General features: G+C 39.3%; 1 protein-coding gene across 1 annotated transcript in view; it reads left to right on the top strand.

The window, feature by feature from the left end:
* Positions 1-15,273, top strand: part of LOC128650437 (RING finger protein 145) — a 308,620-nt gene that overhangs the window by 2,710 nt on the left and 290,637 nt on the right. Inside the window, exon 2 of the mRNA XM_053704381.1 lies at positions 7,116-7,614. Coding sequence (XP_053560356.1) covers positions 7,449-7,614 — 166 coding nt within the window. The 5' untranslated portion in view covers positions 7,116-7,448. The remainder of the gene's footprint in view (positions 1-7,115; positions 7,615-15,273) is intronic.

Below are 15,273 nucleotides of genomic sequence, written 5' to 3'. Positions count from 1 at the left end.
GGGAAACTAAATAACTACAGGATATGTGTGTATGCTGCAGGAATACTAAATAACTACAGGATACGTGCGTATGCTGCAGGGAAACTAAATAACTACAGGATACGTGCGTATGCTGCAGGAATACTAAATAACTACAGGATATGTGTGTATGCTGCAGGAATACTAAATAACTACAGGATATGTGCGTATGCTGCAGGAAAACTAAATAACTACAGGATATGTGTGTATGCTGCAGGAAAACTAAATAACTACAGGATACGTGCGTATGCTGCAGGAATACAATAACTACAGGATACGTGCGTATGCTGCAGGAATACTAAACTACAGGATATGTGCGTATGCTGCAGGAATACTAAATAACTACAGGATACGTGCGTATGCTACAGGAATACTAAATAACTACAGGATACGTGCGTATGCTGCAGGAATACTAAATAACTACAGGATACGTGCGTATGCTGCAGGAATACTAAATAACTACAGGATACGTGCATATGCTGCAGGAATACTAAATAACTACAGGATACGTGCGTATGCTGCAGGAATACTAAATAACTACAGGATACGTGCATATGCTGCACGGAAACTAAATAACTACAGGATACGTGCGTATGCTGTAGGAATACTAAATAACTACAGGATATGTGTGTATGCTGCAGGAATACTAAATAACTACAGGATATGTGTGTATGCTGCAGGAATACTAAATAACTACAGGATACGTGCGTATGCTGTAGGAATACTAAATAACTACAGGATATGTGTGTATGCTGCAGGAATACTAAATAACTACAGGATACGTGCGTATGCTGTAGGAATACTAAAAAACTACAGGATATGTGTGTATGCTGCAGAAATACTAAATAACTACAGGATATGTGTGTATGCTGCAGGAATACTAAATAACTACAGGATACGTGCGTATGCTGCAGGGAAACTAAATAACTACAGGATATGTGTGTATGCTGCAGGGAAACTAAATAACTACAGGATATGTGTGTATGCTGCAGGGAAACTAAATAACTACAGGATATGTGTGTATGCTGCAGGGAAACTAAATAACTACAGGATATGTGTGTATGCTGCAGGGAAACTAAATAACTACAGGATATGTGTGTATGCTGCAGGAAATGAATTTATTAGGTAAATTCTTACATAAATTATGTTTTCTTTCATGTAATTGGCAAGAGTCCATGAGCTAGTGACGTATGGGATATCAAATACCCAAGATGTGGAACTCCACGCAAGGGTCACTAGAGAGGGAGGGATAAAAAATAAACAACAGCCAAATGCTGAAAAAATAATCCACAACCCAAATATAAGTTATTCTCATGAAGAAAAGATAAACTTAAAACAGCAGCAGAAGAATCAAACTGAAACAGCTGCCTGAAGAACTTTTCTACCAAAAACTGCATCAGAAGAAGCAAATATATAAAAACGGTAGAATTTAGTAAATGTATGAAAAAAGGACCAAGTCGCTGCTTTGCAAATCTGATCGACTGAAGCTTCATTCTTAAAAGCCCACAAAGTGGAGACTGATCTAGTAGAATGAGCTGTAATTCTCTGAGGCGGGCCTTGACCTGACTCCAAATAAGCTTGATGAATCAAAAGCTTTAACCAAGAGGCCAAGGAAATAGCAGAGGCCTTCTGACCTTTCCTAGGACCAGAAAATATAACAAATAGACTAGATAGACTAATAGTCTTCCTGAAACCTTTAGTAGCTTCAACATAATATTTCAAAGCTCTTACCACATACAAAGAATGTAAGGATCTTTCCAAAGGATTCTTAGGATTAGGACACAAGGAAGGAACAACAATTTCTCTACTAATGTTGTTAGAATTCACAACCTTAGGTAAAAATTCAAATGAAGTCCGCAAAACCGCCTTATCCTGATGAAAAATCAGAAAAGGAGATTCACAAGAAAGAGCAGATAGCTCAGAAACTCTTCTAGCAGAAGAGATAGCCAAAAGGGACAACACTTTCCAAGAAAGTAGTTTAATATCCAAAGAATGCATAGGGTCAAAAGGAGGAGCTTGTAACGCCTTCAAAACCAAATTAAGACTCCAAGGAGGAGAAATTGATTTAATGACAGGCTTAATACGAACTAAAGCCTGTACCAAACAGTGAATATCAGGAAGATTAGCAATCTTTCTGTGAAATAAAACAGAAAGAGCAGAGATTTGTCCCTTCAAGGAACTTGCAGACAAACCCCTATCCAAACCATCCTGGAGAAACTCTAAAATTCTAGGAATTCTAAAAGAATGCCAATAGAATTTATGAGAAGAACACCATGAAATGTAAGTTTTCCAAACTCGATAATAAATCTTCCTAGAGACAGATTTACGAGCTTGTAGCATAGTATTAATTACTGAGTCAAAGAAACCTCTATGACTTAATACTAAGCGTTCAATTTCCATACCTTCAAATTTAATGATTTGAGATCCTGATGGAAAAACGGACCTTGAGACAGTAGGTCCGGCCTTAACGGAAGTGGCCAAGGTTGGCAACTGGAAATCCGAACAAGATCCGCATACCAAAACCTGTGGGACCATGCTGGAGCCACCAGCAACACAAATGATTGTTCCATGATGATCTTGGAGATCACTCTCGGAAGAAAAACTAGAGGCGGGAAGATATAAGCAGGTTGATAACACCAAGGAAGTGTCGGCGCATCCACTGCTTCCACCTTAGAATCAATGCACCTGGACAGGTATCTGGGAAGTTTCTTGTTTAGATGAGAGGCCATCAGATCTATTTCTGGAAGACCCCACATCTGAACAATCTGAGAAAACACATCTGGATGGAGAGACTACTCCCCTGGATGTAAAGTCTGACGGCTGAGATAATCCGCCTCCCAATTGTCTACACCTGGGATATGAACCGCAGAAATTAGACAAGAGCTGGATTCCGCCTAAACAAGTATCCGAGATACTTCTTTCATAGCTAGGGGACTGTGAGTCCCACCCTGATGATTGACATATGCCACTGTTGTGATATTGTCTGTCTGAAAACAAATGAACGGTTCTCTCTTCAACATAGGCCAGAACTGAAGAGCTCTGAGAATTGCACGGAATTCTAAAATATTGATTGGTAATCTCGCCTCTTGAGATTCCCAAACTCCTTGTGCTGTCAGAGATCCCCAAACAGCTCCCCAACCTGAAAGACTTGCATCTGTTGTGATCACAGTCCAGGTTGACCGAACAAAAGAGGCCCCTTGAACTAAACGCTGGTGATTTAACCACCACGTCAGAGAGTGTCGAACATTGGGATTTAAGGATATTAATTGTGATATCTTTGTATAATCCCGGCACCATTGATTCAGCATGCAAAGCTGGAGAGGTCTCATGTGAAAACGAGCAAAAGGAATTGCGTCCGATGCTGCAGTCATGAGTCCTAAAACTTCCATGCACATAGCCACTGAAGGGAATGACTGAGATTGAAGGTGTCGACATGCTGCAACCAATTTCAAACGTTCCTTGTCTGTTAGGGACAGAGTCATGGACACTGAATCTATCTGGAAACCTAAAAAGGTGACCCTTGTCTGAGGAATCAAAAAACTTTTTGGTAAATTGATCCTCCAACCATGTTTTCAAAGAAACAACACAAGTTGATTCGTGTGAGATTCTGCAGAACGTAAAGACTGAGCTAGTACCAAGATATCTTCCAAATAAGGAAACACCGCAATACCATATTCTCTGATTACAGAGAGTAGGGCACCCAGAACCTTTGAAAAGATTCTTGGAGCTGTTGCTAGGCCAAATGGAAGAGCAACAAATTGGTAATGCTTGTCTAGAAAAGAGAATCTCAGGAACTGATAATGTTCTGGATGAATCGGAATATGAAGGTAAGCATCCTGCAAGTCTATTGTAGACATATAATGTCCTTGCTGAAAAAAAGGCAGAATAGTCCTTATAGTTACCATCTTGAAAGTTGGTACTCTTACATAACGATTCAAAATTTTCAGATCCAGAACTGGTCTGAATTAATTTTCTTTCTTTGGGACCATGAATAGATATGAATAAAACCCCAGGCCTTGTTCCTGAAAAGGAACCGGCATGATTACCCCTGAAACCTCCAGATCTGAAACACACTTCAGGAAAGCCTGAGCTTTTACTGGATTCACTGGGATGCGAGAGAGAAAAAATCTCCTCACAGGAGGTCTTACTCTGAATCCAATTTGGTACCCCTGAGAGACAATGCTCTGAATCCATTGATTTTGGACAGAATTTATCCAAACTTCCTTGAAAAACCTTAATCTGCCCCCTACCAGCTGTGCTGGAATGAGGGCTGCACCTTCATGCGGACTTAGGGGCTGACTTTGGTTTCTTGAAAGGCTTGGATTTATTCCAATTTGAGGAAGGTTTCCAATTGGAAACAGATTCCTTGGGGGAAGGATTAGGTTTTTGTTCCTTATTTTGTCAAAAGGAACGAAAACGATTAGAAGCCTTAGATCTACCCTTAGGTTTTTTATCCTGAGGCAAAAAAACTCCTTTCCCCCCAGTAACAGTTGAAATAATAGAATCCAACTGAGAACCAAATAAATTATTACCTTGGAATGAAAGAGATAGTAATCTAGACTTAGATGTCATATCAGCATTCCAAGATTTAAGCCACCAAGCTCTTCTAGCTAAAATAGCTAAAGACATGGCTCTAACATCAATTTTGATAATATCAAAAATGGCATCACAAATAAAATGATTAGCATGTTGTAGGAAGTGAACAATGCTAGATATGTCAGAATCCAATTCTTGTTGCGCTAAATTCTCCAACCAAAAAGTTGAAGCAGCTGCAACATCATCCAAAGTAATTGCAGGCCTAAGAAGATGACATGAATATAAATAGGCTTTCCTTAGATAAGATTCAAGCTTCCTATCTAAAGGATCTTTAAAGGAAGTACTATCTTCTATAGGAATAGTAGTTCGTTTAGCAAGAGTAGAAATAGCCCCATCAACTTTGGGGATTTTTTCCCAAAACTCTATTGCAACCGCTGGTAAAGGATACAAATTTTTAAACCTTGCAGAAGGATTAAAAGGAGTACCTGGCTTATTCCATTCCTTAGAAATCATGTCAGAAATAGCATCAGGAATAGGAAAAACCTCTGGAGTAACCACAGTAGGTTTAAAAACAGCATTTAAACGTTTACTAGTTTTAATATCAAGAGGACTAGCTTCCTCAATGTCCAAAGTAATTAACACCTCTTTTAACAAAGAAGGTGTCTTAAATAAGTAGATTTGTCAGTGTCAATGTCTGAGGAAGGATCTTCTGAATCGGATAGATCCTCATCAGAAGTGGATAATTCATTTTGTTGTCGGTCATTTGAAATTTCATCAACTTTATGAAAAGTTTTAAAAGACCTCTTACGCTTATTAGAAGGTGGAAATGCAGACAAAGCCTTCTGAATAGAATCGGAAACAAATTCTTTAAAATTCATAGGTATATCATGTACATTAGAAGTTGAAGGAACTGCAACTGGTTAGCGCTGCAGAATATGTTGGCGTTCTACAAATAACCGATAATAATAATAATAATAATAATGTACTATTACTGATGGACACTCTCTATCTGCATGTAAAAGTTTATCATGACAACTAATACAAATGACATTAGGAGATATAATCTCCACAATTTTACAACAAATGCACTTAGCTTTGGTAGAACCGATGTCAAGCAGCAAAGTTCCAGCAGATACTTTTGAGGCAGGATCAGATTGAGACATCTTGCAGAATGTAAAAGAAAAAACAACATATAAAGCAAAATGATCAATTTCCTTATATGACAGTTTCAGGAATGGGAAAAAATGCAAATAGCATAGCCCTCTGACTTAGAAAAAGGCAAGAAGCAAAAGCAATGGGGCAATAAATAATGAAAAAAGTTTGGCGCCAAGTATAACGCACAACGTAACTAGAAAATGTTTTGGCACCAACCATGTCCGGAAGTGACACACTCGCGTCACTAATGACGCAACCCAGTGTGAACACCTGCGTCAACTACGACGCTGGAAATGACGAACTTGCGTCAACGGACGTGCCCTTTTCGCAGCAAAAAATTATCGCGCCAAGAATGATGCAATAAAGTGTGGCATTTAGCGCACCCGCGAGCCTAAGACAGCCCGCAAATTTAAAACAAGTAGTCAATTGAAAAACAGACTAAACCCCAGGTAAGAAAAATATTTCATCAATATTAACTTTCCCAAATATGAAACTGACAATCTGCAAAAGGAAATACATGAACCTGACTCATGGCAAATATAAATACAATACATATATTTAGAACTTTATATTAATGCATAAAGTGCCAAACCATAGCTGAGGTGTCTTAAGAAAAAAAACATACTTACCAAAAGACACCCATCCACATATAGCAGATAGCCAAACCAGTACTGAAACAGTTATCAGTAGAGGTAATGGTATATGAGAGTATATCGTCGATCTGAAAAGGGAGGTAGGAGATGAATCTCTATGACCGATAACAGAGAACCTATGAAATTGATCTCCCGTGAGGAAAACCATTGCATTCAATAGGTGATACTCCCTTCACATCCCTCTGACATTCGCTGTACTCTGAGAGGAATCGGGCTTCAAAATGCTGAGAAGCGCATATCAACGTAGAAATCTTAGCACAAACTTACTTCACCACCTCCATAGGAGGCAAAGTTTGTAAAACTGAATTGTGGGTGTGGTGAGGGGTGTATTTATAGGCTTTTTGAGGTTTGGGAAACTTTGCCCCTCCTGGTAGGATTGTAAATCCCATACGTCACTAGCTCATGGACTCTTGCCAATTACATGAAAGAAACTAACTTTTACTAGAAGCGTTTTTGCTAATGGAAGTATATTGTAAAAATGCTTCTATTTCATATTGAGATCCAACGCATGTACATTTCAGTTAGTTTAGACCTCTGTCCCTTTAACCTCTTCACCCAATCCGTTGTGTGTGTGTATATATATATATATTTAAACATAGTGCAGTACTTTGCTTATCATAAAACTTCTCCGGTATTATGGGCAAGTTCTTCACTGAAAGTCCCGGTAGTAAAGGGGTTAATGCCTGCTTTTTCTGCTTGTTTGTTGAGTTCTGGTTCACCCTCTCATGCTCTTCGTTCGTTTTCTTGGCACAGGTACTGCGGAACTTGGCACAGATATCCTGACCTGATGGTTCGGTCCGTCCCTACCTGGAATCATCCATTCGTTTCATGGGACACAATCTTCCTAGGAGGCCATTGGCTGCACACACTACAGATCAGTGTCTTGGCGCCGTGTCGCCTGGCTGCCGATCCTGCACTCCTCTTGTTTCCTTACCTTTGCAGTGGGAGTGGGGATGATGAAGAGATGAGAGCTGTCACTTACTGTGAGCCGTGAGCTTTGTAATCTGTTTGCTCCCTGTTCGCTCGTAAAAGGAGAGCACACCTGCAAATATCCTGTATTCTGCTAGTTACGTGTACGCTTATAACATGTACAGGCTTGAAGAAATCGCTAACGTGGTTCTCCGCGTCCCTAGTATAGTGATTCTGGATTTGCTGTACCGCTGGGACATCCAGGAGTTCACAGAACTAAACCGCCAATCATACCTGTCCGGATTTCTCAGGTCAAATTACCTGTGGAATGTGTATTATTTGGGTAAGAAAGCATTGCATTACACTTAAGGGAACCAGCTTATTCATACCACAGGAAGTTCCACTATATTTTGTGAAGGAATCTGTGCTGCTAATAGATATCACAGTATCTAAAGTATAACATTCATGCTGGGATCAGTGCAGCAGTAACTCCTGTTCACTTGCATTAGAACAACTTGCCAGTTACATGCTGCTTGGTAGAACTATTCTGCACTGTAGCCAGTGAATGTGAGAGAATATCCGTTCTGAAATAAACAACACAAATACTAAACAAGGGGTTACAATTTGCTTGAACCCTTTAAGCACCAGAGTGTTTTGCGCACATCATTCAGGTTAAACAGAAATAAAGAAATTGTAGAATTAAAAAAGTCATTATCTGTAATCAGATTTATTCTCACATTTCACAAAAACATGTAACTAAAACAACTCTAGAGAATTAAGATCCCATAATGTGTTCATTGTCATCCTCTGAGTCAGCTATGACTAAACATGTAAAGAAATGGTTGTGTTAGCTGCAGATACAGAGCTTATAACTATTTGTCATACGTTGTAAAATGGTGCAATGGGGCTTTGGTTTGGTAATAACTGACAACATTCTAAAACCTCCTAAACTTTATATATTTCATAAAGTAAACAATCCAAGGCACTGCTCTAGGCACAATTGTTTGTACTTCAAATGACTAACATACGACTCACACAAAAGCAGAAAAAGATTAGTTAAAAAAAAGCTGTTTCTGATAAAATATAGATAATCTGAAGATGAAAATATATAATATGTTTAGTGGATCAGCAATCTATATTTGGCAGTACTAGAAATAAAATGGCTAAGCCTTTTAAAAGCTCTTTGTGATATGATGTATGTAATCTATAGGTGAAATCAACGATCTATAGGTGGCAGTAGTTGTTTGTGATTTAATATGAAGGAAATCTCCAGAGGCAGACCATGCTGTGATCTGAGATGTCATCACAGAAAATGCAGCATTTCTTCAGAGTGAATGGGACACACAGGAACTTTTAGTGTTTATAATTTGCAGTGCATCTCTGCATCAGGCTGTTCTCTACAAACAGTACTTCCCTCTGGCTGCACTCTGGTAAGGAAAATGTACAAAGTCCTGTCAGAGTGAACCACTGTTTGAGGAGAACAGACAAATAAGGAGCAGCACTGAAAGCGCCAGCGCTTTGATTGGCAACTGATTCCCAGGGTCCCCTAGCCTTTCCCAGTCTGCAAAACTGTGACTCCTGAATGTAAGAGGTTCTTGTGAGTAATTTTTTATTTTGATAAATGATCATAAGAACAACAAAAACAAGTATGTAAATAACGTCAGTACACAACATAGTACTTTCAATACATTACAGTTTGTAAAGCGGATACACATAAAAAGAAAAAAAAAGAGAATGCTGGGTGATAAAGTCCATTGTTTGTGAGCTTCCAATTTTTCCCCACCTATCCAGGTGGGAGTGCTATAGGCCGGTCTTCCATGGAAAGACAATCACAGTTCTAATTGTCCAAATGGATCAGCATTTTTCACATATTACATAAGGTCATATCATAGCTGTTCTTACCAACATCATAATTTAACCATGGTATATTTTAAGTAAAAAATATTAGTTTAACCTCTTGAGGACTGTGCAAAGCTATAAAAGAGAGAGAAAAAAAAGAGGGGGGGGGGAGGAGGGAGATGGGGGGGAAGCGGATTCACACTAGGGGAAAGGATAGGAGTGGGGATGGGTAGGAGTATTCATACAGTTCTAGGCTAGTACAGTGTGGAGGAACTATGAGTTCCCCATGGTATTTGCAGCAAAATTTATTCTAGGCCATATGCCCAGATTTTAATCTGGAGGTCTTCCGACCCATGAATATGGGAGACATATGATTCCATTTTCTTAACAAATTTTAAGATATCAACCACCTGTTCCCAAGAGGATGAGACACGCTGAAGCCACATTCGGGCTATAGCTAATTTAATGGCTAAGAATAGGTAGATACAAAATAATTTCTGTGGTAGAGTCAGATGCGTGGGCAGAATGTGAAATAGACATACACTTGGTGATGTGAGTATTTGGATGCCCCCAGCAGTACAATATTGGATTGCCTTTTGCCAAAGCGGCTGGATCTGTGGACATGACCACGAAATATGCTGAGGGGTCCCCAAAGCCTCACACCCCCTCCAACATTTGGGGGAGTTAGCGGGCGAGATTTTAAATAGGCGGATAGGCGTCATATGCCATTGAAGCAAAACTTTGAGAAACAGCTCGTACAAAGTTGTACAGTGTATAGCTTTTTTGGTAAGCTGTACTGCAACCCGCCATTGCTGTGGTTCATGCGAAACAGCTAGGGAGGATTCCCAATGTCTTATTAGAGGGGATTTATAGAAAACCGGCGGATTCATGAGTACAAGTTATGAGAGAGACAGGAGTCTTGTAGATGGAGACGGTGAGTCCCACCTTGTCTCCCAAACTGTCTTGGTTCTCAAAGATCCTTTATCGAAGCCTCACGATGTGAGGAAGCTACGCAGTCTCCAAAATTCAAAATGCAGGATAGGAGGTGGACTGAACCTCCGAAGGAAGCCTTGGAAGGTAAGTAACTTATCTCCTATATAGAGATCTGCTATCTTGGTTAAACCCAAAGCGAACCAAAGATTGGGGTGAGTATCAGACAGAGACAGTAGCAGCCCTCTCAGGGAATGTGTTGGCGAGGGGTGAGGTGCAATAGTAGGAAGATTACGAATCTTATCCCAAAACTTCAGACTCGATTTTATTATAGGGTTAACAAAAAGGGTAGGTGGCCTAGAGTGTTTGGGAATCCACAGCAGATCTCTCAGAGCATACCCTACCGGGAGGGATGCCTGTTCAATTTCAGACCATCTACTTTTTAAAGTCAAACCCCATTGAGTCACGTGGGATAGTCTAGCAGCTTCATGATATTTTAAAATTTGGGGAGCAGCAGCCCCTCCAGCCAATAGTGGCTGTTGCAGAGTATTAGTAGCGAGTCTCGGGACCTTATTGCTCCAGATGAATTTATTGCACAGTTGTTGGAATTTGTAGATTGTAGATCTAGGAATTGGGATGGGTAGAGAGCGAAACAAATAAGTAAGTTTCGGGAGAAGGCTCATTTTAAAAGCTGCTATCCGTCCCAGCCATGACAATGAGGGAACATTCCATGTTTCTGTAGATTTTTCGATGTTTGATAGCAAGGGGACAAAATTTAAGTCAATCATAGTCGGTATGTTGTGGGACAGGTAAACACCAAGATGTTTGATATGTGATGTGGACCACAGAAACCTGTATGTATTCTTTAGTGTATTAAGAGTCTCGTCCGGGATGTTTATTGCGTAAGCTTCCGTTTTAAGAACATTAAGCTTGTAATAGCTAACTAAGGCAAATTTCTCCAATAGGGAAAACATATGAGGCAAAGAAGTAAGAGGGTCAGATATAAGTACTGTCAAATCGTCAGCAAACAATGCTGTCTTTTGCTCTGTATGGTGTATATTGACCCCTCTAATCATAAGGGCAAACATGAGTGGGGACAGTGGACACCCTTGTCTCGTGCCATTCGTTATCTAAAAGGGTTCGGAGCAGAATCCCAGACCCTTAACCACTGCCGACGGACTAGAATACAGCGCCGCAATCGCTGTGAAAAAAGCCTCCGGGAGTCCGAATCTCCGCAACACAGCAAACATATATCCCCAGTTAATTCACATTTTTTATTACATTTTTACCTTATCATTACGAGATGTTGGAACAAGCGCACATTTATTTCAGACATTTTAAAAACGTATCAAATTTTGTTTTTCTTTGCAGCTAATATTCAATGCAATTTTCAACTGCTGCAATATATAATTAAACTTTAAAAAATGCTTTATTCTCCGGTTAATAAACACGCTGCAATTGAGGTGTTGCTTTGGTGTAACTGCTTAATTTAAAGGACCAGTCAACACTGTAGATTTGCATAATCAGCAAATGTAAGATTACAAGACAATGCAATAGCACTTAGTCTGAACTTCAAATGAGTAGTAGATTTTTTTTTCTGACAATTTTAAAAGTTATGATTTTTTCCACTCCCCCTGTACCATGTGACAGCCATCTGCCAATCACAAATGCATACACGTACCATGTGACGGCAATCAGCCATTCACAAATGCATACACACTTATTCTTGCACATGTGCAGTAGGCGCTGGTGATTCAAAAAGTTTAAATATAAAAAGACTGTGCACATTTTGTTAATGGAAGTAAATTGGAAAGTTGTTTAAAATTGCATTCTCTATCTGAATAATGAAAGTTTAATTTTGATTGAGTGTTCCTTTAAAATGTAATTTCATTTCATCGCAGGAAGTAAAAAACGTTCTGCCTTTGTGAGTAATCAACGTGAAATCACAAATCTATATAGGTGGCAATTTTACAAAAAAAGATTATTTTATAAAAAACGCTTTTAGTTATATAATTAAGGTAATCTATAGGTGACAATTTATTTATTTTTATAAAAAAAAAATCTGTGGTATAATGAAGGTAGTTACATTAGGATTTAGAGGTTAAAATAAATAATCTAGTTTAGTTCTCTGAGTCGTTAAGGGCAACATGTTCAGGAATTCTCCATTATTTTGTACAGGTGGCCATCGTTTTACAACGGTTCAATTTACACCGTTTCAGAATAACAACCTTTTTTTCCAGCTGAGAACAAAAGAAACTGCAATCAGTCCTGTTATTACTGCATGTGATAAGTCAATGTCCAAGAAAACAAGAAAAAATTAGAAAACAGTAGAAAGCCAGGCTGGCCCAGATACTTGCGTTCAGCTGGGGGAAAAAAAAAAAGGAACACCTTCCTTGGATATTGAACTGGATCCGCTCCCCTGCAATCGTTAAGGTTCAGCCAGAGATTAAATCATCTTACGCAACTGCCTTAGAGCAAAAGAAGGGCTACCACTGCTTACGATCTGAGCACTGTAAGCTCTAGCTGATAGCTGTGGATTCTGGCCCTTTTATTTTTAGAGATTCCGAATGAATTGGTAGTGATGGGAGTTCAGCTAATACTGAATACTTCAGGTACTTGAAAGAAGAAGAAATGATCACTTTCAGTGCTGGGTATACCCACTGGTAAAGAGATTTTCAGATTCTTTGCACAAGGAAGCAAAAGCAACACTTCAGCTGGCTCAGCGGCGACTTCTGTAATCTTTGCCTGCCACCAGGGGCAGAGTCTATAGCCTGAGGGAACCAGCTGTTTCTCCAGCCCGTTTATAGCGCTGATACCGGTTTGATCTGAGAAGCGGTCTGTTTTAACTTACAACAGAAGGCTGGTCCAGTTGTAGCATTTCCCCGCTTCTTGTACAAGGACTTGGTGTTCTGGCGGCACGGACGCCCCGGCAGCAACAACAACACCTGGAGCTCAGGTGGTCCGGTAATGGGCTTCAGTTCTGAGGACAGCTTAAATGCTTGGTTCTGCGGAGGATACAGCACATAAGGTGAGTAGGCTCGCCTCGAGGTAGCGTCAAACGGTAGCTGAGGACGCAGTGGACCCTTCGACGGCTAGTAGCCGTTAGACCCGATGGTCTCCAACACTCGAGTCGTGACCGTGGCAAATCGGCCTCATGCCTTTCAGGGACTTCAGTGCCTTTGGAGCCGGCAATCCCACTCCAAAATCCGCTCAGCAATGGTCCGGTTGCTGGCAAGGATGCATGCACTGGCGGTTCAGCGTGGTACGCTCAGTTAGGGAGCCGGCTTGTTACCTGCCAGTTCCTGTGAGCACCGCCCCGGAAGTCCTCCTGCCCGCCGCTGTTATTCTGCTCTATTTTATTCTATGCTTTAAAGTGTGTTTTAGGATTTACACTTTCTGAAAATAGCGTTGTACAACACAGTGATCTTTATAAGAAAATATATTTGTTGCTACAAAATAGCTGTATTTCATAGTAATGTTTCTTGCTGTTTAATGATTTAATATGAGGATTTTTTTTTTCCTCTACAGTAGTACAACATTAGTGGCAATGTATATTGTTTAGAATCTGTTTAAGAGCTATTGTGGGTCACATTATATATATCATAGCAATATCCTTAGATATACCACTATACTCTGATAACTGTTTCCTGTTTTTGTTCCAGAATATAACTGAAAGAGAGGAGAAGGGGGGACTAAGGAAAGGGAAGGAAAGGGGAAAGGGGAAAAAAAAGAAAAAAAAAAGAAAAAGCATTGCAGATAAATAGTCCAACTAATCTCAACATATTATTATCTTTTATTGTCTAAAATAGAGAATTGTTGCCCCTAGGTGCTAGTTACCTATAGCTCTAAAGGAGAGACTAACTAGTCTAGATAAGGCTAAATTAACACGCAGCTCATCTGCCTAATTTCTACTGGCATAGCAGGCACTAGCTACACAAGATAAAAAAAAAAAAAAAAGACACTTAAATACACATATTTTTTAGTTTTGGTTTTTGGTTGTTCACATATTTCTTTCACAGGGTCCTTGCTGGACTCTTATTTTTTTCTCTACACAACAAATGTGGTTGTATCATTAAAACTATTTACAATATTGTATTGGTATAATTATATGCACCTTAATGGAAAGGTTTGTCACTCAGGTGAAACAAAATTCACCCATAATGCCTGCTAAAACTAAAGACAAAAAGAGTAAATCAATTGAAGCTAATGCAGACTTCTTACCAGAAGCTTTGGCTATCACTTCTGACTCTAAATTACTAATAACACAGATAAGTCAGCTGTTTATACTCCAATTTGTCTCTATCAAAAAAGATCTATCAAGTATTACTTCCAGAACAGTTCGCCATTAGAATTTCGGATGCAGAATCTAGAATTTCAGACTTAGAGGACCTAGTCAATACACAAGAAAACATATTACAAAAACAAGGAGATAAAATTTCTAACTTACAGAGTCGCCTGGAGGTTCTAGAAGATCTCTCCAGGCGCAATAATATTAGAATTGTTGGCCTGCCCGATACTCCAGAGTATGATGATTTAATGCAGTTTACCTCTACTGTTCTACCACAAGCGTTAGGATTTCCCCCCCATCTACTCCCTCTATCAATAGAGAGAGCCCATTGAATAGGTACAGTCAGAAATAGAATTTGCATTTTTAAACTTCTCAGATTTCAAGATAAAGTTCAAATTATAAAACTGTTTAAGAAAGCTGACACCTTTACTATAGCGAATAAAAAAAATATTATTTCAGGATTTTTCAAACGAAACTGCTCTGAAAAGAAAAAGTATGGCCCCATTCTGCACACAATTGATCAATATAGGGGAAAATGCCCGTATGCTTTATCCAGCAAGAATAATAATAATGAAGGAAGGTAATAGGATAACGCTTAGTTCTGTAGAAGAAGCTCAAAAATACGTATCTGATGGCTCCCAATCTAGAAGGCAATAGGATAACGCTTGGTTCTGTAGAAGAAGCTCCAAAATATATATCTGATGGCTCCCAATCTTAGTTTTACAAAAAATTTCTGCCCTTTTCCTTTTTTTTTTTTTTTTTTTCTCTCCCCCCCTCTCCCTCCTCCGCTCCCCTCTGTGGTGTTGATAATGATACTATGCCTGTTTTTATCAAGTTTTAAAATGGATACTTACACTCAAATATCTTTATCTTTAGATAACTAACTCTATAAGATTAAGTTTAGCAGAAGAATTTAAACTCCTATCCTGGAATGTAGGAGGGATT

Source organism: Bombina bombina, chromosome 2 (assembly GCF_027579735.1).
Source record: "Bombina bombina isolate aBomBom1 chromosome 2, aBomBom1.pri, whole genome shotgun sequence".
In the NCBI taxonomy this organism is placed as follows: domain Eukaryota; kingdom Metazoa; phylum Chordata; class Amphibia; order Anura; family Bombinatoridae; genus Bombina; species Bombina bombina.
The sequence above is the reverse complement of the archived record's forward strand: the minus strand, read 5'-3'. Positions and strand labels throughout refer to the sequence as shown.